At 43.0% G+C, this 18850-nt stretch overlaps 1 protein-coding gene across 5 annotated transcripts in view; it reads left to right on the top strand.

The window, feature by feature from the left end:
- Window positions 1-18850, top strand: part of ehbp1 (EH domain binding protein 1) — a 119768-nt gene that overhangs the window by 64223 nt on the left and 36695 nt on the right. For 4 of the 5 annotated variants that reach the window (XM_072390589.1, XM_072390591.1, XM_072390592.1 and 1 more), the window contains 4 exons: window positions 15-161; window positions 13805-13955; window positions 16058-16312; window positions 18624-18772. In XM_072390589.1, the coding sequence (XP_072246690.1) occupies window positions 15-161; window positions 13805-13955; window positions 16058-16312; window positions 18624-18772 (702 nt within the window). The remainder of the gene's footprint in view (window positions 1-14; window positions 162-13804; window positions 13956-16057; window positions 16313-18623; window positions 18773-18850) is intronic. The other variant, XM_072390593.1, reaches the window with a different exon arrangement.

The following is an 18850-nucleotide window of genomic DNA, read 5'->3' on the forward strand; positions in this document are numbered from 1 at the left end:
CTATGTTTTTGTAGAGGGTGCTGTCTCGTCAGGAGGAGTTGAAGGAGAGGGCCAGGCTCCTTCTGGAACAGGCCCGCAGAGACGCCGCTATGAAAGCCGGCAACAAGAACGTCCCCAACTCAGCCGTGGCGCCACCAAACAGGGCTGCAGGCATCTGTGACGTAAGTCAAAGTGTTTGTGAACGTCTCAGGCTGAAGCTGTTGACTTTCATCACTCAGAGCAGTGAGACTGAGGCCAGTTCTGGTCACGGGGTCCTGCTGAATGGTCGTTCCTAACTGAGTGGAATGACCCGGACAAATTCTTAATATGCTAAGACAAGGAGCTTCAAGGCTTCGTTTGTTGTTTTATTTTGTAGAGGAAACACCAGACTATATTTAAGAAAAGAATGAAAAGACAGGAGATTTATTTTCAGTCGTACTGATTGGGGTTCACATACATAATGTGTGCAGCAGGATAAATACATCAACACTTTTTATGTTTTTTTCTTTCCTTTTTACAGTTTTAAATGAACAACTTTGGTAATGAAGTGATATTCTCTGAGTTGTCCACAGATCAGAATGTTTTGGACCAGGAGGTAGTTTTGTTTTTTATTCCTATTTGACCCGATATTATGGCGATTGAATGTGGTTGGATTGAAGCTGAGGAGGACTCGCATGTCGGACTGGACATGTTAACACTCACAGCAATATTCATATTTACTCTAAATGAGAGGCTGCCGCCATATTTCAAGTGAGCAGTACTCACTGGACTATTTTCATGTTTAGTTACAGTTTTTCTGTAACTTGTGACGCACACTGCTGCTTTACAATGGATGCTCTTGGCTCCAGAGTTGCCAGGTCTACTTGCTGTGAGCAAAATTCAGATATAGAAGATTATTTTCTTTCATCAGGTCGTTTATTTCTCTCTCGAGTTCTGGGAACACAGACTCTGGTGGAGTTCAGTGCAGAATGGGGAGGCTGTGACAAGAACAGGACACAATTTGATGGGGGGGGGGGGACCCCAGTATGCAGTAATTCAGATTTTGGATGGGTTAAAGTGGGTGTCATTAAGCATGCAAACATATCCACTGAAGTCTTTTAGTTTCTCAGGTTTCTCGTCCAGCAGCCTCTTCAGCACCCTCATGCCACCTCCACTGTTCTCTATTTGCTGCTCACTACACTTCCATCATTGTGGAAAAGCCTGTCTAAAGGGTCTCATCCTCTGTCAGACCACTTCCATGAGCACTTTATGAACAAGCTTTGAGAAGGAAGGAAGACTTTTGCTTATTAGCTTCTCTCTCATGGGCTGCTGAACGCCACAACCTCAACTTGTCAGGAAAAAATCAAACATGGAAGGACTCCAACTCTGTCTCTCTTCAGGTCTTCCCTTTGGTCTTGATTCTGCACAGTTTTTATGACTAAATGTTCCGCCCCTGTTCACCGAGTAAATGTTGTACACAAACACCTGTCAGCAAAAGTACATTCACTGTAAATGGGAGTTAAGAATCGCCACACTGAGGCTAACTAGACTAAGTCTTCAGCGGGCGAAATTGCCAGCTCTGAACTGAGCACGCTCCAGTGAACATAATATACTGGGAGGAAGGGGCACGCTGATGAACCAAGAGTCACCCTGGGAAAGCACTGTGGTCAAATCTTCAGTCAGGTTTCCAAATGTTTCAGAGGAAATAAAGGGGTGTAATAAAAAATGTGGTCTTGTGAGAATTGTGACGACAAGGGATTTGAGGGTAAAATGAAATAAATACCTTTTGGTAATGAAATATCTAAAAGGCAGCAGCCGCACGGCCCTGGGTTTGCTGCCTGGATCCTAAAAGAGAAATATGCCCTTGAATTAGATGGTTGTTTTCTTTTTTATATCTGTGTGAGTGTGTTGGTGTGTGCTGTTTGTGCGCCAGCCACAGGAATAACCATTTCAGGATAATCTGAGGAAATAAACGAGGACCTTCCAAGGACTGCTGCCGTTAAGTCTTCAGAGGAGGAGAGCAAATTAAAAGAGGTTTTCAAAGCTGTTGCAGCGCCGATATATTTCCTTACCAACAAAAAAAATAAATAAAAAGGTCCTCCTCTGTCCCTTGTTGTGCAGCAAGATGGCTGACTTCACTCAGATTAGCTCCTTAAAGTAGCCACCCCACCCTTCAGTCTCTCCCTCTCCTCTTGATTTTCTCATTCATTTCCAAGGACAATTGGTTAATATCCCCCTCACACACACACACACACACACTATGCATAAGGAAAGGAATCAAAAGAGGAGGGGTGAGAGGAAGATATTGAATTGTTTACACTTTTTTTAATAGAAAACATTGATCAAAGGAATACGACTGGCCTTGAGGCCAATGTGCTGATAATTGTTAGTGATTCAGATTAGATTACTTGATGTCTTGTTTTGATTAGCATGAGCGTGTGTGTGTGTCCCTGTTATCAGTTGGAGAGGCACAAGCTTTTCCCATTTAACTCTCCATCTGTCTAAGTAGGTGCTTTGCGGTTTAGCATGCATAAGGTATCATTTAATTCAATTACAACAGGCTTCTTTCTACTCGGGAAGTGGCTAATGTAGGAGAGAAGAGGGGACCGCATTAGCTGTTTTAGGGGTGTAGGTTTCAAAGGAAAGATGATGAATTGATCCATCAGTCCTACGTAGTACGTTTATATTTATTATTTAATTTCATGTTGTACTGAGCTGCTCAAGTCAGGATTTTTAAGATTTTATGACTTCCCTTAATTGATTTGATCTCAAAGCTTCTTCACATGTTTTATCTCCTAATATGAGGCGTCTCATACCCTGAGATCAGTTTTATCTGTACAGTGAAAACCAAATGGCCGTTTGAATGAGTACATTTGTTGAACATGTACAGCCGCACTTCTGCAGCTACAGTTGTTAAATGTGCGTGCGTGGCCCTGTTCTCCTGACCTCCGCTCTCCCTCCTGCCATTCCTAATTGTAGCCCACAGTGACTGCTTCTTTCATCTAAGGTCACAGGTTCACTCCTCTCTCCTCCTCTTTCTCCCAGTCTGTCTTCTCGGGCCACTTTCTTTCATTCTCTTCCTGTTTCATGTCAGTTTTTGGTTTCTCACCTAGTTCCTTTCTCTTCCCGTCACTTTTTTTTTCTTCTTCTCTGCCACATCTCATTTTCCCGTTTTCTGTTCCCTCCTTGTTTCGCCGCCACCTGACCTGCTCTCTCTGTGGTCCTTGAAGAACAAGCAGCCCTACTAATTGTTTTGTGCCCATCCCCACCCTCACCTCCTCCTTCTCCTCATAGGTGGCCTTCACAACAGATCAGCAGTCAGTAGTGCAGATGTCTTGTAAAGCTGTAACGTCACCACCCTTTGCCCACATATCTATAAGGATTTTTACTCTGTTTTATCCCATTTTTTTTCTTTCTTTTTTTTTACTTTCATTTCCTCTGTAGTTTTTCCCGCTGTTATTATTTTAATAGAGAAGAGAGTGTGTGTGTGTTTGTGTGCGTCTGTGTGTATTCGCTTCAGGTCTTCTCATCCATTAGCAGATGAGAACAGTAATTTCACAGCGGCCTGGCCAGACTAATTATCAGGATCCGCACTAGGTTTGGGATGAGTGTGTGCATGTGGACACACAAGCATTCACTGCTGTGTGTGTGTGTTTTGAACAAGTATTTAGCATCTGTTCACTTTATATTTTTACTTTTTTTCAGTGCGTGTGTGTGCGTGTGTGTGCTTGTGGCAAATACCTTGGTGTTTTCCAGGTAAGAGAGTTCCCCTGCTCACTGACTCGTTGTGATTCCTATAATTGGGTCCCGTTTGATTTTTGCCGACCAGCATCCCCGCCACCTCCTCCCCTTTCTCCTCCGTCGCTCCCTCTCCTCCACCACCTCCTCCTCAGCAGAGGAGACGAGTCCCGGGTCTCTGCTGTTGTGACCTGTAGGTGTTGTCATCCACCCACATTTGCTGTCTGTCCTCTGATCTTGACTACTTACTTTCTTTCTTTTTTTAATTTTCTGTCACTGTTAACTAAAACAAAGCCCGGGCTGAACCTTGGCATTCCAAAAAGTTCCAAAAAAAGAGGAACACATTGCGCATGACTTATTCTTTGTGCACTTGAGCCAAGCAGCTATAAAAGAGAAACGTCTTTACTTGTCAGAGGCACATTCGAACAGGTTGTGGTTACCTGGCTGTTTGCCCTGATTTCTATAGACCGAACAACTGGAAAGGTGAACTTTTCGAAAGGTGCTTTACCTGGCAGGTTGACAGCCAGCTAAAAAAAATACAGAAACGAAAAGCACAGATTTTAGAGCTGAATCTGTTTTTTAGAGCCGCTTTCACACATGCCTGACATCCTGAACTGTTCTAGAGATGTTCCTGAGAGGTGGCAGTGAGAATCCAAATGCCCACAGCTTTGCAATCACTGCTGTGAATACATTTGGATGCATATTGTGTTGCTGTCAACACAGCAAGGACTCTCATCTGTTACACTCAGTTTGTTGTAGAAAGATGTAGGCAGATGCTCCCCTTCATCCTTTCATTCACACTTTCAGGAGAATGAACGAATCTCAGGCAGACTGAGAACATCTGATGCTCATCTGTGGAAAAACGTGTTCTCATCATCCTGAACCCTTTTATGATTTAAAAAGTGAACATAAACCAAGCTTTGACTTTCATGTACAGTTAATAACATGCTTGGTCACCGTGAATCTTATCTGACATCCAACCATTGAAAACATCACCAGTAACCAGTCTGTGCAGAAAAATCTCCCATTTTGTACTTTTACTTCCTCCTCCTGTCTTTTTTTTTTTTTTTTAGGTCTCATTTTAATGTGGCTGCCTTTCCTTTCTTCCCCCAGTCCTCTCTTTCTTTCCCGTCCTCTCTTCTTCCTTCACTCCCCTCCTCCTTTCTCTTGCTCACCCTCTTCCTTTTGAAGAATTTGCTCCTAATGAAACTAAATAGTTTGGTGGGGAGTTTCTTTGGACTGTGTGTGTGTGCTCGTCTTGGAGTGTGCGGGTATGTGTCGTGGCTGAATCGGCTGAAGTGGAGATCAAAGCCGGCCTCTAAACTGAGTGTGTGTGTGTTTTTTAACGAGCAGGAGAAAGACAACTCTCTGAATTGCATCACAAGAGCTGATCAAGCCATCAGAGAAGAAAGCTGTAATTCACCTACACTTACATACCTCTTCAGAGCACATGGACCGCTCCGTTTTTTTTTCTCTCTCCCTGTTATTTTGTTCACATTTGACCAAGTGAAAGTGTCAAATGTTTTTCACATCCACCCTGCAGCACTGATCTTTCTCACACTCCCCCTTTTTCCTTTTTTTGGTTAGCAAAACACGCCTCAAATGATATGATATCTAACATGTTTTGCATGTGAAATTTCAGCTATTCCACCTCCTTACTTAGACTGCGAAGGTATCTTTCAGACTCTTCTTTTCTTAAAGCAGGTTTTATTTATCTCTTGTTACACTCGTGGGCCTTTTAGGACAGATACTCTCAGAAACTTCACTCTGAAGTCAGGATAAACATGTGCCTGGAGTTCATTGTTTTTTTTAATGCAACAAGAAAATAATAGTATTATCATGTTTTCTGTAATGTTGCACACCTGTTTGATGTTTTTATGGATGTTCAAAGGGAGACATTCATTGTAAGTGGAAATTTATAACTGCTGTGGCAAAAGATAGCCGTCTTTAAATTATTTGCTACTTCTTTTGTGCCTTAATACATTTCTGGACTGATGGAACAGGGAAAATGTTTTGTTTAGTTTCTGTTGCTTTGCTAAAACTGCAAAAATGTCATTTAAGCACAAGTAACTTTAGAATAAAGTCTCATCTCAGGGAGTGGAAGTCCCAGCAAGGTCAAAAACCCAAGAGCTACATCTCAGACTCTACAGGCCTCAGTTAGCATGTTAAAGGTTAAAGTTCATGACAGAACAATAAGAAAAAGGCTGAACAAGGATGGCTTGTTTAGAAGGGCTGCAGGAGAAAGCCTCTTCTCTCTAAAAAGAACATGGCAGCACAGCTTATGTTTGCAAAGCTGCATCTGAACAAACCAGAAGACTTCTGGAACAATGTCCTTTGGACAGACCAGAGCAAAGTGGAGATGTTTGGTCTTATACCATGTTCTGGGTTCGAATACTCGATTCTGATGACTGATTGCCTGATGACAGATCTACATTATTGTAGATGACAGATCACCATTATTGCGGGGGCTCAAACGCTAGTTGGTAACCATGGCAACGGAGACTCGACGTTATTTCGTTTATTTATCACAACGACAGACAAAAACGAGTGATTTTATCATTTCTTGTAACTTAGTTGATGGACTTTGATTCTTTGAAACAAAATTTCGCATCATCCTCTGGACACACAAGCGGTAAGTAGTGTACTGGCCTTCTGAAATGATACTTTGTATCACGTAACGTAACGTTAAGCCATCATCTCACTTCCCTACACTGATCAAATAGCTTGTGACTTGTAAAAAAAAAAAAACAACTCATGATTTCAACTCTAAAACACATTAAAGTATTCATTATTGATTGAGTATTTATTTCTTTTGGAAGTGACCATGGTATGAGCGGGATAATGCCCTCCGAGGTGTTCATTATCAGAAATGAATGGATGACGCGGAGGCGTGAACCGTCCGACACGAAGCTTCCGCAAAGTCCATTCATTTCTGACAATGGACACCTCGTCGGGTATTATCCCGCTCATAACGCACAGCAGCACGTTTGGAGGAAACCAAACGCAGCATATCAGCACAAACACCTCATACCAGCTGTCAAGCACGGTGGTGGAGGGCTGATGATCTGGGCTTGTTCTGCAGCCACAGGACCTGGGCACCTTGCAGTCATCGAGTCCACCATGAACTCCTCTGGATACCAAAGTATTCTAGAGTCAAATGTGAGGCCATCTGTCCCACAGCTAAAGCTGGGCTGAAACTGGCTCATCAACAGGACAAAGATCCCAAACACAGCAGCAGATCTACAGCAGAATGTGTGAAAAAGAAAAGAATCAAGGTGTTGCAATGGTCCAGTCAGAGTCCAGACCTCAGCCTGACTGAAATGCTGTGGTGGCACCTTAAGAGAGCTGTGCATGAACCAGTGCTGCAAACCTCAATGAGCTGAAGCAACGCTGGATAGAAGAGTGGCCAAAATGGTCTGATAACGTCATAAAAACTATTATATGTTGCTGTTGAAAGTGGTTTTACATTTGGACCGAACACACTTTTATTCATGTGATCACACAGTGTGATACGTTCATTTGAGGTGGAATTGACTTCATTTTAAGACCTGGTATAGACTTAAAATGATTTTATTATGTTCTCATATGTAAAACCTGAGAATGAAAAGCTGCCTTCCCATGAGTGTCTGTGTTGATACCAATTAATCTGCAATGAGGCAGCTGTTATTGGATCTACGACTTTATTATTCTATTCCACCAACTTTCTTCTGCATCGGGGCTCTGGCTGAGGCATGAATACTGGTGCTAAATGTCCATTAGTGCCAAGGTGAGTTTTATTTTCCATGAAAAGGGGCGGGGCATGAGGTCAGCTCATGTTCTCCGTCTCTTTCTTTCTCTCTCCTCCTCTTCCTCCCTTCAGCTCTTTCTGTCCCTCTCCCCAGTAATTATCCCGTCTGTTTAAAGGGCAGAACCTTCCCATCTTACTCATCTGTCAGAGTGACGAGCTCCTCTGACTTCTGTGTGCACATGTGTGTGCGTTCCACTCTACCTGTTCTACCTGTCCCACTTTACAAATGTCCTTTGTTAAGTACACGAACACAACGTGCCGGGGATATACTTTGCATTAAACCATGAAACCAGTTCAACAGTTGTCAAACAAATTTGTGTGCACACCTTTGTTCTTTTATGTGTCTTTTGCACTATATCTGTGCACCGTGCTACTGGAACTATGCCAACTCAAAAACTTTTGTTTTGTTTGAACAAATACTTAGTTTGGAAGCAAAAGGTGACAACACATATCATATTTACAGCCTTGGCTACTTTTCAAGGCTCATTTAACGACGGAAACAACACCTCCAACACTTCGAAGACAAACACACAAGCAGAAGTTAATGAAAAGCAACAGTTAACAGATGATTGCTCTGCTGATGCCGCTTTAAAAGTTTGAAATGTGTCGTAGAGCGCATGCAGATCACAAAAATACAAACTGAGGCTCATGTTTACATGCACACAGGTACGTGCGTGGGCTGGACTTCCACCCTGACATCTCACAGTTTCATATTTCTGTGCATATAACACACACACACACACACACAGACCCCTATCATGGGCACGCACCCGTCGAATCATAATTAGGCCATGTCCCGGTTCTTTGATAGCCATGTACAGTGGCTCTTCTTTAATTCTTTATCAAATGCATTGATCGCTGTGGGCCTCGCATGCCCATTGATCCGCGCACTCCGTCTGGAGGCAGCCGATAAGCTCCCCTCTCTGTCTCCCTCTCCCTCCCTGCTTCCCCCTCCATCACTCCCCTTTTTCACCCTCTCGCCATCTTCACCAAAATTTGTGCAAAAATTAACAAATTTCTGAATTTGACTAAGTGTAACTTCCCTAAATGTGCCCGTGTTGTTACGATCCTTTGCAGCTGAATAATCTTGATTGTATCTTGAGAGTTGGGCCAATTTGAAGCCTCTGTGGCGGGTTTTAGAAACGGAGGACCACATTTCCCATAAATCTAACTGCTTCCTGACACACAGAGGATGTTACTTTGTCTCGTTCTGGGTTAGAGGAACACACTACAGTCGAACTTTAGCAGAAACCAAATTTGTCCCTCGTAGTCGCATGTCTCTATTTATTTACACCCTCCCCTTTGGGGATTGAAAGTAGATCCTTTGTGTGTTTAACTCGTATTATAATGAAGAGGTTTTAATTCTACCTGCGTCTGAATCAAGCCTGGATCGTCACTCCAAACATTGCTGACGAATGTGTAATTACATAGCTGTGTGGCTGGTTTGGTGTGTGTGTGTTTTGTAGCTCTTTTGCGTGTGTGCCTGGACAAGATAGAGACCTAAAGCACCTCTTGACTGAATTAGCCTGTCATGACAAATGTCTGGAACTGCATGACTGGCTGCCAGACTGGCTGGCTATCTGGGAGGTTGGCAGACCCTTTTAGATAGTGATTGTGTGTGCACCCCGGTGTGTGTGTGTGTGTGTGTGTGGAGCATCACTCTGTGCCCTCGCCAGGTCTCTGTACATGACCGGTGGTGCGTGCCCTCCCACCCTCTTTCTACTTGCCCAGAAAAGAGCAACCAAGGCGACAACCTGCTCCCCCTGCTCAAAAGGAGCTTCCAGAGCGAAGAGGGGTCCTCACCCAACGCCAAGTCCACAGAGGAAGCCTCTGTCTCAGCCTTGCACTGAACCGTTCAGCCCCTCTTTCCCTGCGGGTTACCAGCAGTCGGTGGAAGACACAGTACACAATTGTTCTTGTTGTCGCCATTTGAAAATGAAAAGTCTCTGCTCCTCCTGAGTCTCCATTCTTGAAGCCGTGCTACCCGCTGACCGCCAGCTGACACGCTTTCTCTCCTGCTTTTTTCTGCTTGTTGTTTTCACCCTGGCTTTGATCACGTAATGACGTGGCTGGTTGGGTTTGTGCTTTCTGTTTTTGTAAGTTGCATCCCCGTGGCTTTCAGATCTACTGTTGTTGTTCTGCCAAATTAAAGCACCGTGTGTGTTTGTATTTTACGCCACTTTCCAAGTTGCAAAAAGCTAATCGTAATCGCCAGCTCGTCCTAACACTGTGTCCACTAGATGGCATTTAATCTCCACCTGGTCAGCCAGTTTTCCCATTGAAAAAACTTCTGGCATGTTCTGTTGCTACAGAACAGCGGGCTTTAATTGAAATGATGAAGTTGGTAGCACTTGATTGACGGGCACCAGCCTCAGTGGGTCTGTCAGTGAGTTTAAATTCACCCAAAAAATTACAAATGGAAGCAAAGTCCTCTCATCCACATCTAAACTATTTAGAGCTTCAAATGACGTAAACATTTTTCTTACCGGTGAACCTCGTTTGGTAGAAAGTAGCTCAATGTCAGGACTGGCATGTTTTGTTTTTGTTTAAGTTATTGAGCTTTTCGTGAAGTTGCAATGTGTATAAGAAGACCTGCCAGAACAAGGATTAATGAGGTTGTCCTTTTAATCACTATAATTTCATTTAAATCACTACTTTTCCCAAATTCAACTGCACATGCGCAAGTAGTTTAAAACCCCACATGGACTCATGTAAAATGAACCACAAAAACACAATCTGGAGACTCGTATTGTCCTCAACTTAATGAAAAGCCTCTCAGCCCCCCCTCCAAACACATTCTCTGATGTTCAAACGGTTGCTCTGTAGCTGATGAAGCAAGGCGCTCGTCACATGCCTTTTTTCTATAGTGTTAATCCTAGCCTCTGGATAGAAAAAGTCAATTTCCCATTTTCACCCCAAAATGGCGAACAACAATAATGCAGTGGGACGCTTTGGAGGGGCTTTCTGTACATATGTATACGTTCATCTTGCACCAAACTGCTAGTTGTGTCCATATCTGAATCGGTCTGTAGCCAGAAGGCCATCAGGAACATTCCTGTTTATTATCTTGTTACGTTTATAAAAGCAGAGAGAAGCCTGCTTTCAAAACATTGAATTAAAAAGAAGGAAATAAGGATGGAGGGGATTTATATGTGAACTACCAACCTTCTACCAACCTTTGATTTCATACCAGAGACGAGATCGAGATCTCAACCCAAAATATTAATCGTAATCCTCCTTGCACTTGATTGAGCATTTCATCCTTTTGCCTCACATCAGTTAAATGACATTTAAATGTTTGTACTTTTTTAATTTACTGAGCTTGACCAGACATGCACATTTTTTACACCAAAAGTTGCATGTGTATAAAGGCGCGTACACCCGCTAAAACAAGCCGGTTAGTCTTTTTACCCATTGCTACTTGTTGTGTGTTTACCTTCAGTTCTCCGAGTGTATTCAGTACAGTAACTACCACCACCCCCCAGGAGAGGGGAGGAGAGAGGACGGGCATCTGACCACTTAAACTGTCCCTGCTGCAGACCTGTCACTTTAAACCGATGTTGGTAAAGCCTCCTCTCGCTTTGCTCCTCTCTTCTCCAGGTTCGTTTTAGGAATTCAGACCTCTGTGAAAATATTAAGCTGTGAGCAGGTAATGGGCAGGAAGATGAAGGAGAAAGGGGCACGAAGCAGTTTCAGAGCCTCAATGAAAGGTGTTTGGTTCTGTTTCTGCTCTTCAGGAGTCCCTCTAATATCTGGGATATTGTGTAATATCCACGAAGTCGCCCATCAGTGTCGTTACATCTGATGAGTCACATCATGTTAATGAGAGTGTTCCCTCAAAGGGCTTCAAGTCCTTAAGTGAGCTTATAGATATCTTTGTGCTTTAATTGAACTTAATTTATTTACTTATCTTGTGCAGATCATCTTGATGTAAATAAAAACAGGTCATAGAGGTCAAGGATCTGCTTTGTGGTGAACTGAAACTAACAGATGAAGTGATGAAGTTTGTCCAATGCAGCTGTCGTCTGTGCTTCGTCCTCTTTGTGGTGAACTTGGTTGCTGTCCAATCCCTGGTCAGGCCAACTTTCACCCAATGAGCAGTAAATCTGCACATAGCTTCATCTTAGAGGGCTTCATGCTGTTCATTTTATTAAGGAATACCCAAAATCCTTCGCTCTGCGCAGGGTGAGATCTACACAGACTCATACCTGCGTGTTAGTTCTTCTCTAGAGGCTAAAAATACACGTTTACTGATACTCTGATTAACAGTTAAAGTTAAAGTTTTACCCCATTGTTGAGGATTTTTAAAAAGATCTGTTTTGATTTCCATGTTTATCATGTTCTCAAGTCACATAAATAAAAACTTAAACTGAGTTTCCACCGTTAAATTAATGATTTGTAGCTGTTTTATTCATTAAAACTCCTCATCCTGACATACTAACCAGTAGATCTTTGTAACGTGCTTCTTAAAAGTGTTCTTTTTCTTTTTAATTAGTCTTTTTTAGCTGGAACTTTACTTTAAGAGCTATGAAACAAGTATTTTCAATGCTTGTTGCTTCACTACAGGCAGTATCAACAGTCATTTCTCCTCTTCACTGCTGTTCTCTCTCTTTATCTCCCTTTCTGTCTCTTTACTTCCCCCTGACTGTCTCTTTTTATTCTATCAGTAGTCTCTGAGGTGTGTTCCCTTTTCCCCGTGGGCACCCCCCTGGGCTCACACAAACACACACTCACTCACACACAAACACACACACTCACAGAGTGCATTAGGGTTGCTGTCATTTACAATACAACCCCATTGTCCCAGCCAAACAATGGCTACAAACAAACAATTGACATGGAAATGGAGAGATGTAGCTCATTAGCGGGCGCTGCTTGTTTTGTTAATGGATAAATGGGCGGCTTCAATAGGCCAGGCCTAAAACCCCTGCCTCAATATGGAGAAGCCTGATTAACAGGAAACCACAGGGAGGGAAGCGGTGACTGGGAAATGCAGCTTCACTCTCCCTTGGGTCGTATGTAGCTGCGTACGTTTGGTAGAAGTGGGGGGTGCAGGCTTAGACTTGTGTCTGTGCATGTTTATGCTTCGGTAAAGTTCATGATAGGGTGTCTGTAGGTGTTGTTATTTGGCCCAAGTTTGTTTTGGCCCAAATTGGCACGCTTTCTCCCAACTTCAACTTATCTTCTTCTTCTTCTTTCTTTCTTTCCCGTGCTTTTATCTTGTGTGTCTTGTCTTGTCTTGTCAAAACCTCATTTAAACTAGCTGTCGTAGATATTTGTTTACGTCTGCCTGGTTACTGTATGCAGCTCTTGGCCTGCGGTGTAGTGTGTGTGCGCTTGTGTGTGTTTGGCGGGGTCATCATCAGTTAAGTGCCTGTCAATTGACATCATCAAAGTTTTCCCGCTCGCTCTGTGAATGTGTGTGTGTACGCATAGTGGCCTGTGCTATCAGCAGGATCAGATTGGATCGACCTGAAAATGGCATTTCTGCCATTGCTCTGATGGTAGCAGCTCAATACTGTATCTGTCTATTCCCAAGATGAGGTGTGTGTGTCTATGTGCTCCTAACTCCATAATGCAGTGAGTTGTGCACATGCATTTTGAGCATAAAAACTTTTTACCATCTAATTTGTAGGAGTGGTTGCGTCGTGAGAAGATGACGGCGTTTATCTGGCAGCAGCTTGTGTTCTTATAATAACCATAATGCAAAGGATATGAAGTTGAACAGCATCTAACACTTCATTTGAGGCTTGATGATAATTAAATAATGTAAATACATGTTAAAAATAGTGGGGGTTTTTTCAATCAAATAATAGTAAAAACGTTTGCCTTTTATTCTTTGTGATCAAAGCAGATCAGAGGAAATATGATATAAATAATAGCTTAAGTGTGCAAAATTAGGTGTGCTATACTGAAATAAACCAGTTGTCTGGTGCACCATCTGATACGCTCAGGTTTAGATTCAAACCCATGTGTGCATGGAGCCTCGCAGACTTTACAGGTTTGGATGATGTGCTGAAAAATAACATCCTCTTTGTTGTTTGGCTCTCGGTCAAATATAAGAACTGGAGCAACTTCAGATATATAGTCGATGGCGTTAAATCTAAACGCTGTTGAAGCCCGGCGGCACAACGACCAAAACTCTGTCGATCAGCTGCATCAAACAGTGGGGAATGTTCTGGAAATATGACGCCTCTGTTGTTTATTCACAGCTGTTTTATGTGGAAATGATTGTGATCATCATAAGTACTTATAAATAATTATGACAGGCTTAGTAACTGTCCCCAAAGACTTCTCAAATTGTCTTGTTCTCGTCTGCAGGAGCGAGATGCAGAGCGGCGGAGACAACTGAGGGAAAGAGCCCGGCAGCTGATAGCTGAGGCTCGATCTGGAGTCAAGATGTCCGACATGAGCCTGCTGGATGCAGCCGGCTTTGAGAGAAGCAAAGGCAGCAAGGCTGGACCTGCTGGAGGTCAGGCCACAGCTGAACGCTCTCACACATGTGTACAAGTTAACCACCAACGTACAGCTATTTATCTGCATAAACGTAACGCTTTACGAGTCATAACCAACAGCAGCAGTGCTTATTAAACACAACCCAAAAGAGAAGTCACAGTTACAGGAGTTTGATGTACACTTTTCTTCATCTGCTCACACTCTGAGACTCACACATTTCCATTATACTCTCTAAAGGGGTTCTGCCTAATCCTCAGAGAAAAACAAAATGTCATTTGACAACAGCCGCGGGTCTAAAAACCTTACATTCAGAGAAGCCGTTTACCCTGCGACTCTTCCCCCGTCTCACTCACCCTGTAATTGTTAATCAACACAACTCGTTGTGCGGCCAAATTTTGCTCCAAACACTTCTAATATAACATCATGCAGCGGTCAAAAAAATGCCACCCTGTGCATTTCCCACTGCTTTCCATTTCCTTGAAATTGGAGTTATCATCATAATGACCATTATTAGAACTCGCCATCATTCGTTTCAGACTCCTCTACATCACACCCCATCTTTTAGTAATTCTGTTCAGGAGGATCGGGCGCACTGCATGCAGATGTAAACAGGTGAGGAAGGATTGCGTCGGGCTGAAAAGCAATTAAATGAAATGTGTAACCGTGAAAAGGAGGACAGAAGAAGCCTTTTGATATAAAGAAGGGATGATTAGAAGAGATGAAAAGATTATCAACAACAGATGTGTCTGAGGAAACCTGAAAATGATGTGTTCCTTCGAGCTGAGAAAACGGACAACTAATAAACTAATAAACTCTAAATAAGAAGCATGTCGGGTAAAACAGGACGAGGACTGTGGGGCAGAGCGAGGATGGCACTTGATTTATTTGCTCTTTCAGCTTCTCTGAATTGGACTAATTGTTGATCTCATTAAAAATGGAGTCGAAGGAAAGAACAGAACATGGGAGGAGGAGGTGAGGAGAAATGCTGTGGGCTGTGATACACAAGGCCTGCCGAGCAGAACGGCTAATCCTAGCCCCCACTCCTTCCATCTATCTCCCGCTCTCCCCTCAGCACCATTCACAGTCCTTTAAATGCAGCTCGGGCTGCCCCCTCCGAGTGTCTTCCTGCAAAGAAACTTTCCAAACTCCATCACCATGGCCTCCCATTAATTAGACCTCAGTCAGCCACGCAGGAATGGCGCTTGCTAGCACGCTCCGCACTACAGCTAGCAAATTAGAAAAGAAAAATCAAGAAATGCTGTTATTACTCCTTCTCCCTTTGTTCTTAGTCTTTCTCCCCACCAAGTAATAAATAACAGAGGAGCTCGCTCGCAATGTCTGACACTGTTTACTGATTGTTTTGTTTTAATCCATGGTGGGTTATCCGTGCAGCTAGAGCTGCCCAGGTCTCCATTTGAGTTTCTTCTGACATGCTTTTTGTTTTGTTCCTAATGTGGAGACACTATTGTTTCTGTTGAACCCCTCAGGAGACTTAATGGAAAATGTGCTTTCATGTTTTTGAGGGTTTTGTTTGCCTTACCTCTTTTATCTGGAACAAGAAAGGCAGGCAACAGATCTTTGAAAGAGGGAAAATTAAACGGAGGTCTCATTTTCACTTTGTGTACCAGATATTTTTATGCCCCAACACGCAAACCCACACGGGCACAAAGTCCTGCCTTGTTACGCTGCTGGGTTTTACTTCCTTTTCCTACTGTTAATTTTCTGGTTTTATTTAGTGCTGTTGGAGAGATTTAGAAGGGATTTGCACAAAAGGATAAAACAACCCAGCAAAGTTGCTAAAGTTCCCTTGAATGGACTAAATCTGAGTGACAACATGCAGCTCTGAAATGACATGTCAGCAGCTGTTTACTCGTTTGTTGGGGGGTAGATGTGGACAGAGCGGGTGGGAGTTATGTTAGACTGAGTTTTCAGAAGTTTAAAGGATCATTTAGGACTCACAGACTGCTGTTAATACAAACTAACCAAACATTTTCTGTCTTTGCTCACCCTTCTTATTCTACATTTTGGTCTTTTGACCCCTTTCCTTCCTTACATCCTTCTTCTTCCTTGTCTCGTTGACACCCTCCCTTTTCCTCCTGTCTAACTTTTCACCCACAGATGTTTTGGACAGGGTGAGAAGTCATGAAGAGGATGATGTTGATGGTGAAAGGGGTGAGGATGAGGAAGAGGGTAGGGCTGAGGAAGCGCAGCTCCGATTTGGTAGTGGTGATGACGATGATCATTTTGTTGGGCCTGCAACATCTGCAACTCCGATGGTTACTAACCCACTGCCACTGGAGGCCCTGCCAACCACGTCCAGCACCCAGGGGCCTCTGGAGCTTACTAACCCCGGCTCTGAGCTAACCTTTCTGGGTAAATTCACTGGCTGATGTTGTGTGGTGCTGCATGATTCACTCTGCTAACTCATGTCCTTTCCCTACACGTTCACTAATCACTTCTCTCTCAGTAGTTCAAGCAGTAATTTTTGTATAAATGCCAGATTGTCGTTTGTTACCTTCACCCATCTGAAAAAACATCTAATAAAAAGAAGAATACACGTATCGATAAAGTAAAGAAGATCTAAAACGAGTAGCTGAAGATTTCCTTTGTCTCGGTGTGGCTTCTCTATCCATTAAGTTAGAGGTTTCCTGTTTGGACAAGTAGCAGATCTACAAGAACAGAACTTTTTATCCTTCTTCTAAGAGATGCACTGAATTTAGTTCAATGAGGATCATCAGTTTTATTTTTGATGAAAAGACCAGATTTGTACATTAAAAGCACAACATGGATGTCAAAGTAATGCCAAATACTCGTTTGGCCAGTCTGGCTACAGCATTGTGTCCTTTAACAACCAAATATTTATTTGCCATTGATGCAGCTTCACAGTCGAGGTGTTCTGTATCCACAGAACTGGGAATGGAGGTCCAACACTCGCATTTCCTTCACTAAGCAGCTGACGCATCAGTTTCAGCAAAAACAAAGATGCGTACACGGAGTGAAAGTTGGCTCCGTTTTTAACATTGAACAGCTCTGTTCTCCACTTTGTGCATGAAGACAGTTGGTGGTTGATTCAGAATCCTGCGCCTGCTTGCTGGTCTCGTTGTGGAGACCGAATTAGTCGGCTAGAGATATTAAATGAAGCCGGTCACACAGCTGCAGATTTGAGGAAGTCTTTCATTTGTTTTTCCTGCCCTCCATGAAAGGACGAGGACTTTTCTACTGTATGGACAGTGTTTGGTGCACTCATGACTAACTAAATGTGTCATTATTTTGTGCTTGTCTACATCTAATGTTGACTAAATGCATGCTCTTCATCTTCATGTGAATTTTCCTGAGTGACCCTTTTATTCGCTTTATCCTCCTCTTGTACTTCAGGAAGCTTGGAGCTGCTTTGCTGTTGATATATTTGCTGGATTCTTTCACAACTTCTTCAAGTAATTCTCCCCAGACAAAAATAAAAATATATCTTCAGTAAAGCATTTGCCCAAATCTTCAGACGTAAACTTAATGACTTTGTTTTGTAATTAATTTATTCTGCGTACTTTAACGTCCTGTCGATGTGAGATAGGTGAGAGTACAATGCAGGACCTGAAGAAACAAACATGAAAACAGACGAATGCTTCATCCTGCTTTGAAGTGTGTTATCTTGCTTTTTTTTACGGTTTTGTATGTCTTTGTTGGTGGTAATTTTTATGTTTTTATGGTTGTGAGAATGTAACACATTCAAAACAGCCCCAAAATTTGATATTTTACCCCTAATTGTTCAGGTTTTTATCATAAATTTCAGCTCAGGCCATTTGTGTTTTATACCCCTGTGTGTTTGTGGCAAAGTTTCTGATTGTGAGCGTGCGTTCGGTGCTTGGTGTCCTTATACATGTATCTTAGTGTGTGTTTGTTGGCTGCATGCAGGGAGGTGACACATGAAACGGTTGCCCTCCTGTTCTTTCATCTTCTTCAGTGCAATGGTCTGGCCTGGCAGGGGAGCTGTGGTTACCAGTCCCTGGAAAATACGCAGCTTTATGCAGCTGCTGGCAGGCGCACAGAGGAGGAGAAGGGAGGATGGAAAGGAAATAAAGAAAGGTTGAATAAAAAAAAGATAATTATGGATAGGTGGAGGTCAAAGAAGGGAAGATGGAAGATTTAACTGAGTGAGAACAATGAATTAGACCAAAAATTAGATGACGTTGAAGAGAAAATGAGTGAATTAATGTGTGTAAGGCTTTTAAAGGGAGAGACAGAAATTGTCAGAGCCGATTATTTCAGAAATTGGGACTTCAAAGGGGATAGACTTTTTTTTAAACATGTCTTAAGAGAGTGCGTGCAGACGGTCTGCACATATTAGCCTCCATCTTGCCCTGTGGTTCCCATCTTGATATTTCCATTAAAGCACTCTCAGATCCTCAGCAGGACTCTACGGTACAAGCAGGACTGAAGGCTGCCAAGTCTGTCCAGATTTCTATCTTATTCACATCATTTATAGAAATGTGCTGCAAACAGATTTCTGCTTCCCTCTCATGTTTGTGTGCACATGTTCTGTGTCGGTGGCTTTTGCCCGAGTGTGCACACATGAGTGCAAACTTAGGATTCTGCCCTCTCCTGTCTCTCTAACTTTATGAGGGTCTCAGTTTGTGTCCACAAGCTCCTGCTGTTTATAGTCGTTATCATTGTCTCTGTTGCTCGTCAGGTACAAACAGTAAACACGTGGACCTGAAGCTGAAGAAGCTGGTGGAGGCCAACCCGAGAGGAGTTACATCACCTTCATCCCCCTCCTCCACCTCATCCTCACCCACTGCCTCCTCTACCTCCCCACTCAGCCCCACAGAAGGACTGCAGGTACACGCATGCACACCTCAAAACACCCACTGGGGATATTTGCCTTTTCTCCCCCATCTCTTTTTCCTTTGATCCCGC

The sequence above is a fragment of the Leuresthes tenuis genome, unplaced genomic scaffold (genome assembly GCF_036924035.1).
Source record: "Leuresthes tenuis unplaced genomic scaffold, fLeuTen1.0.hap1 SCAF_8, whole genome shotgun sequence".
NCBI lineage: Eukaryota > Metazoa > Chordata > Actinopteri > Atheriniformes > Atherinopsidae > Leuresthes > Leuresthes tenuis.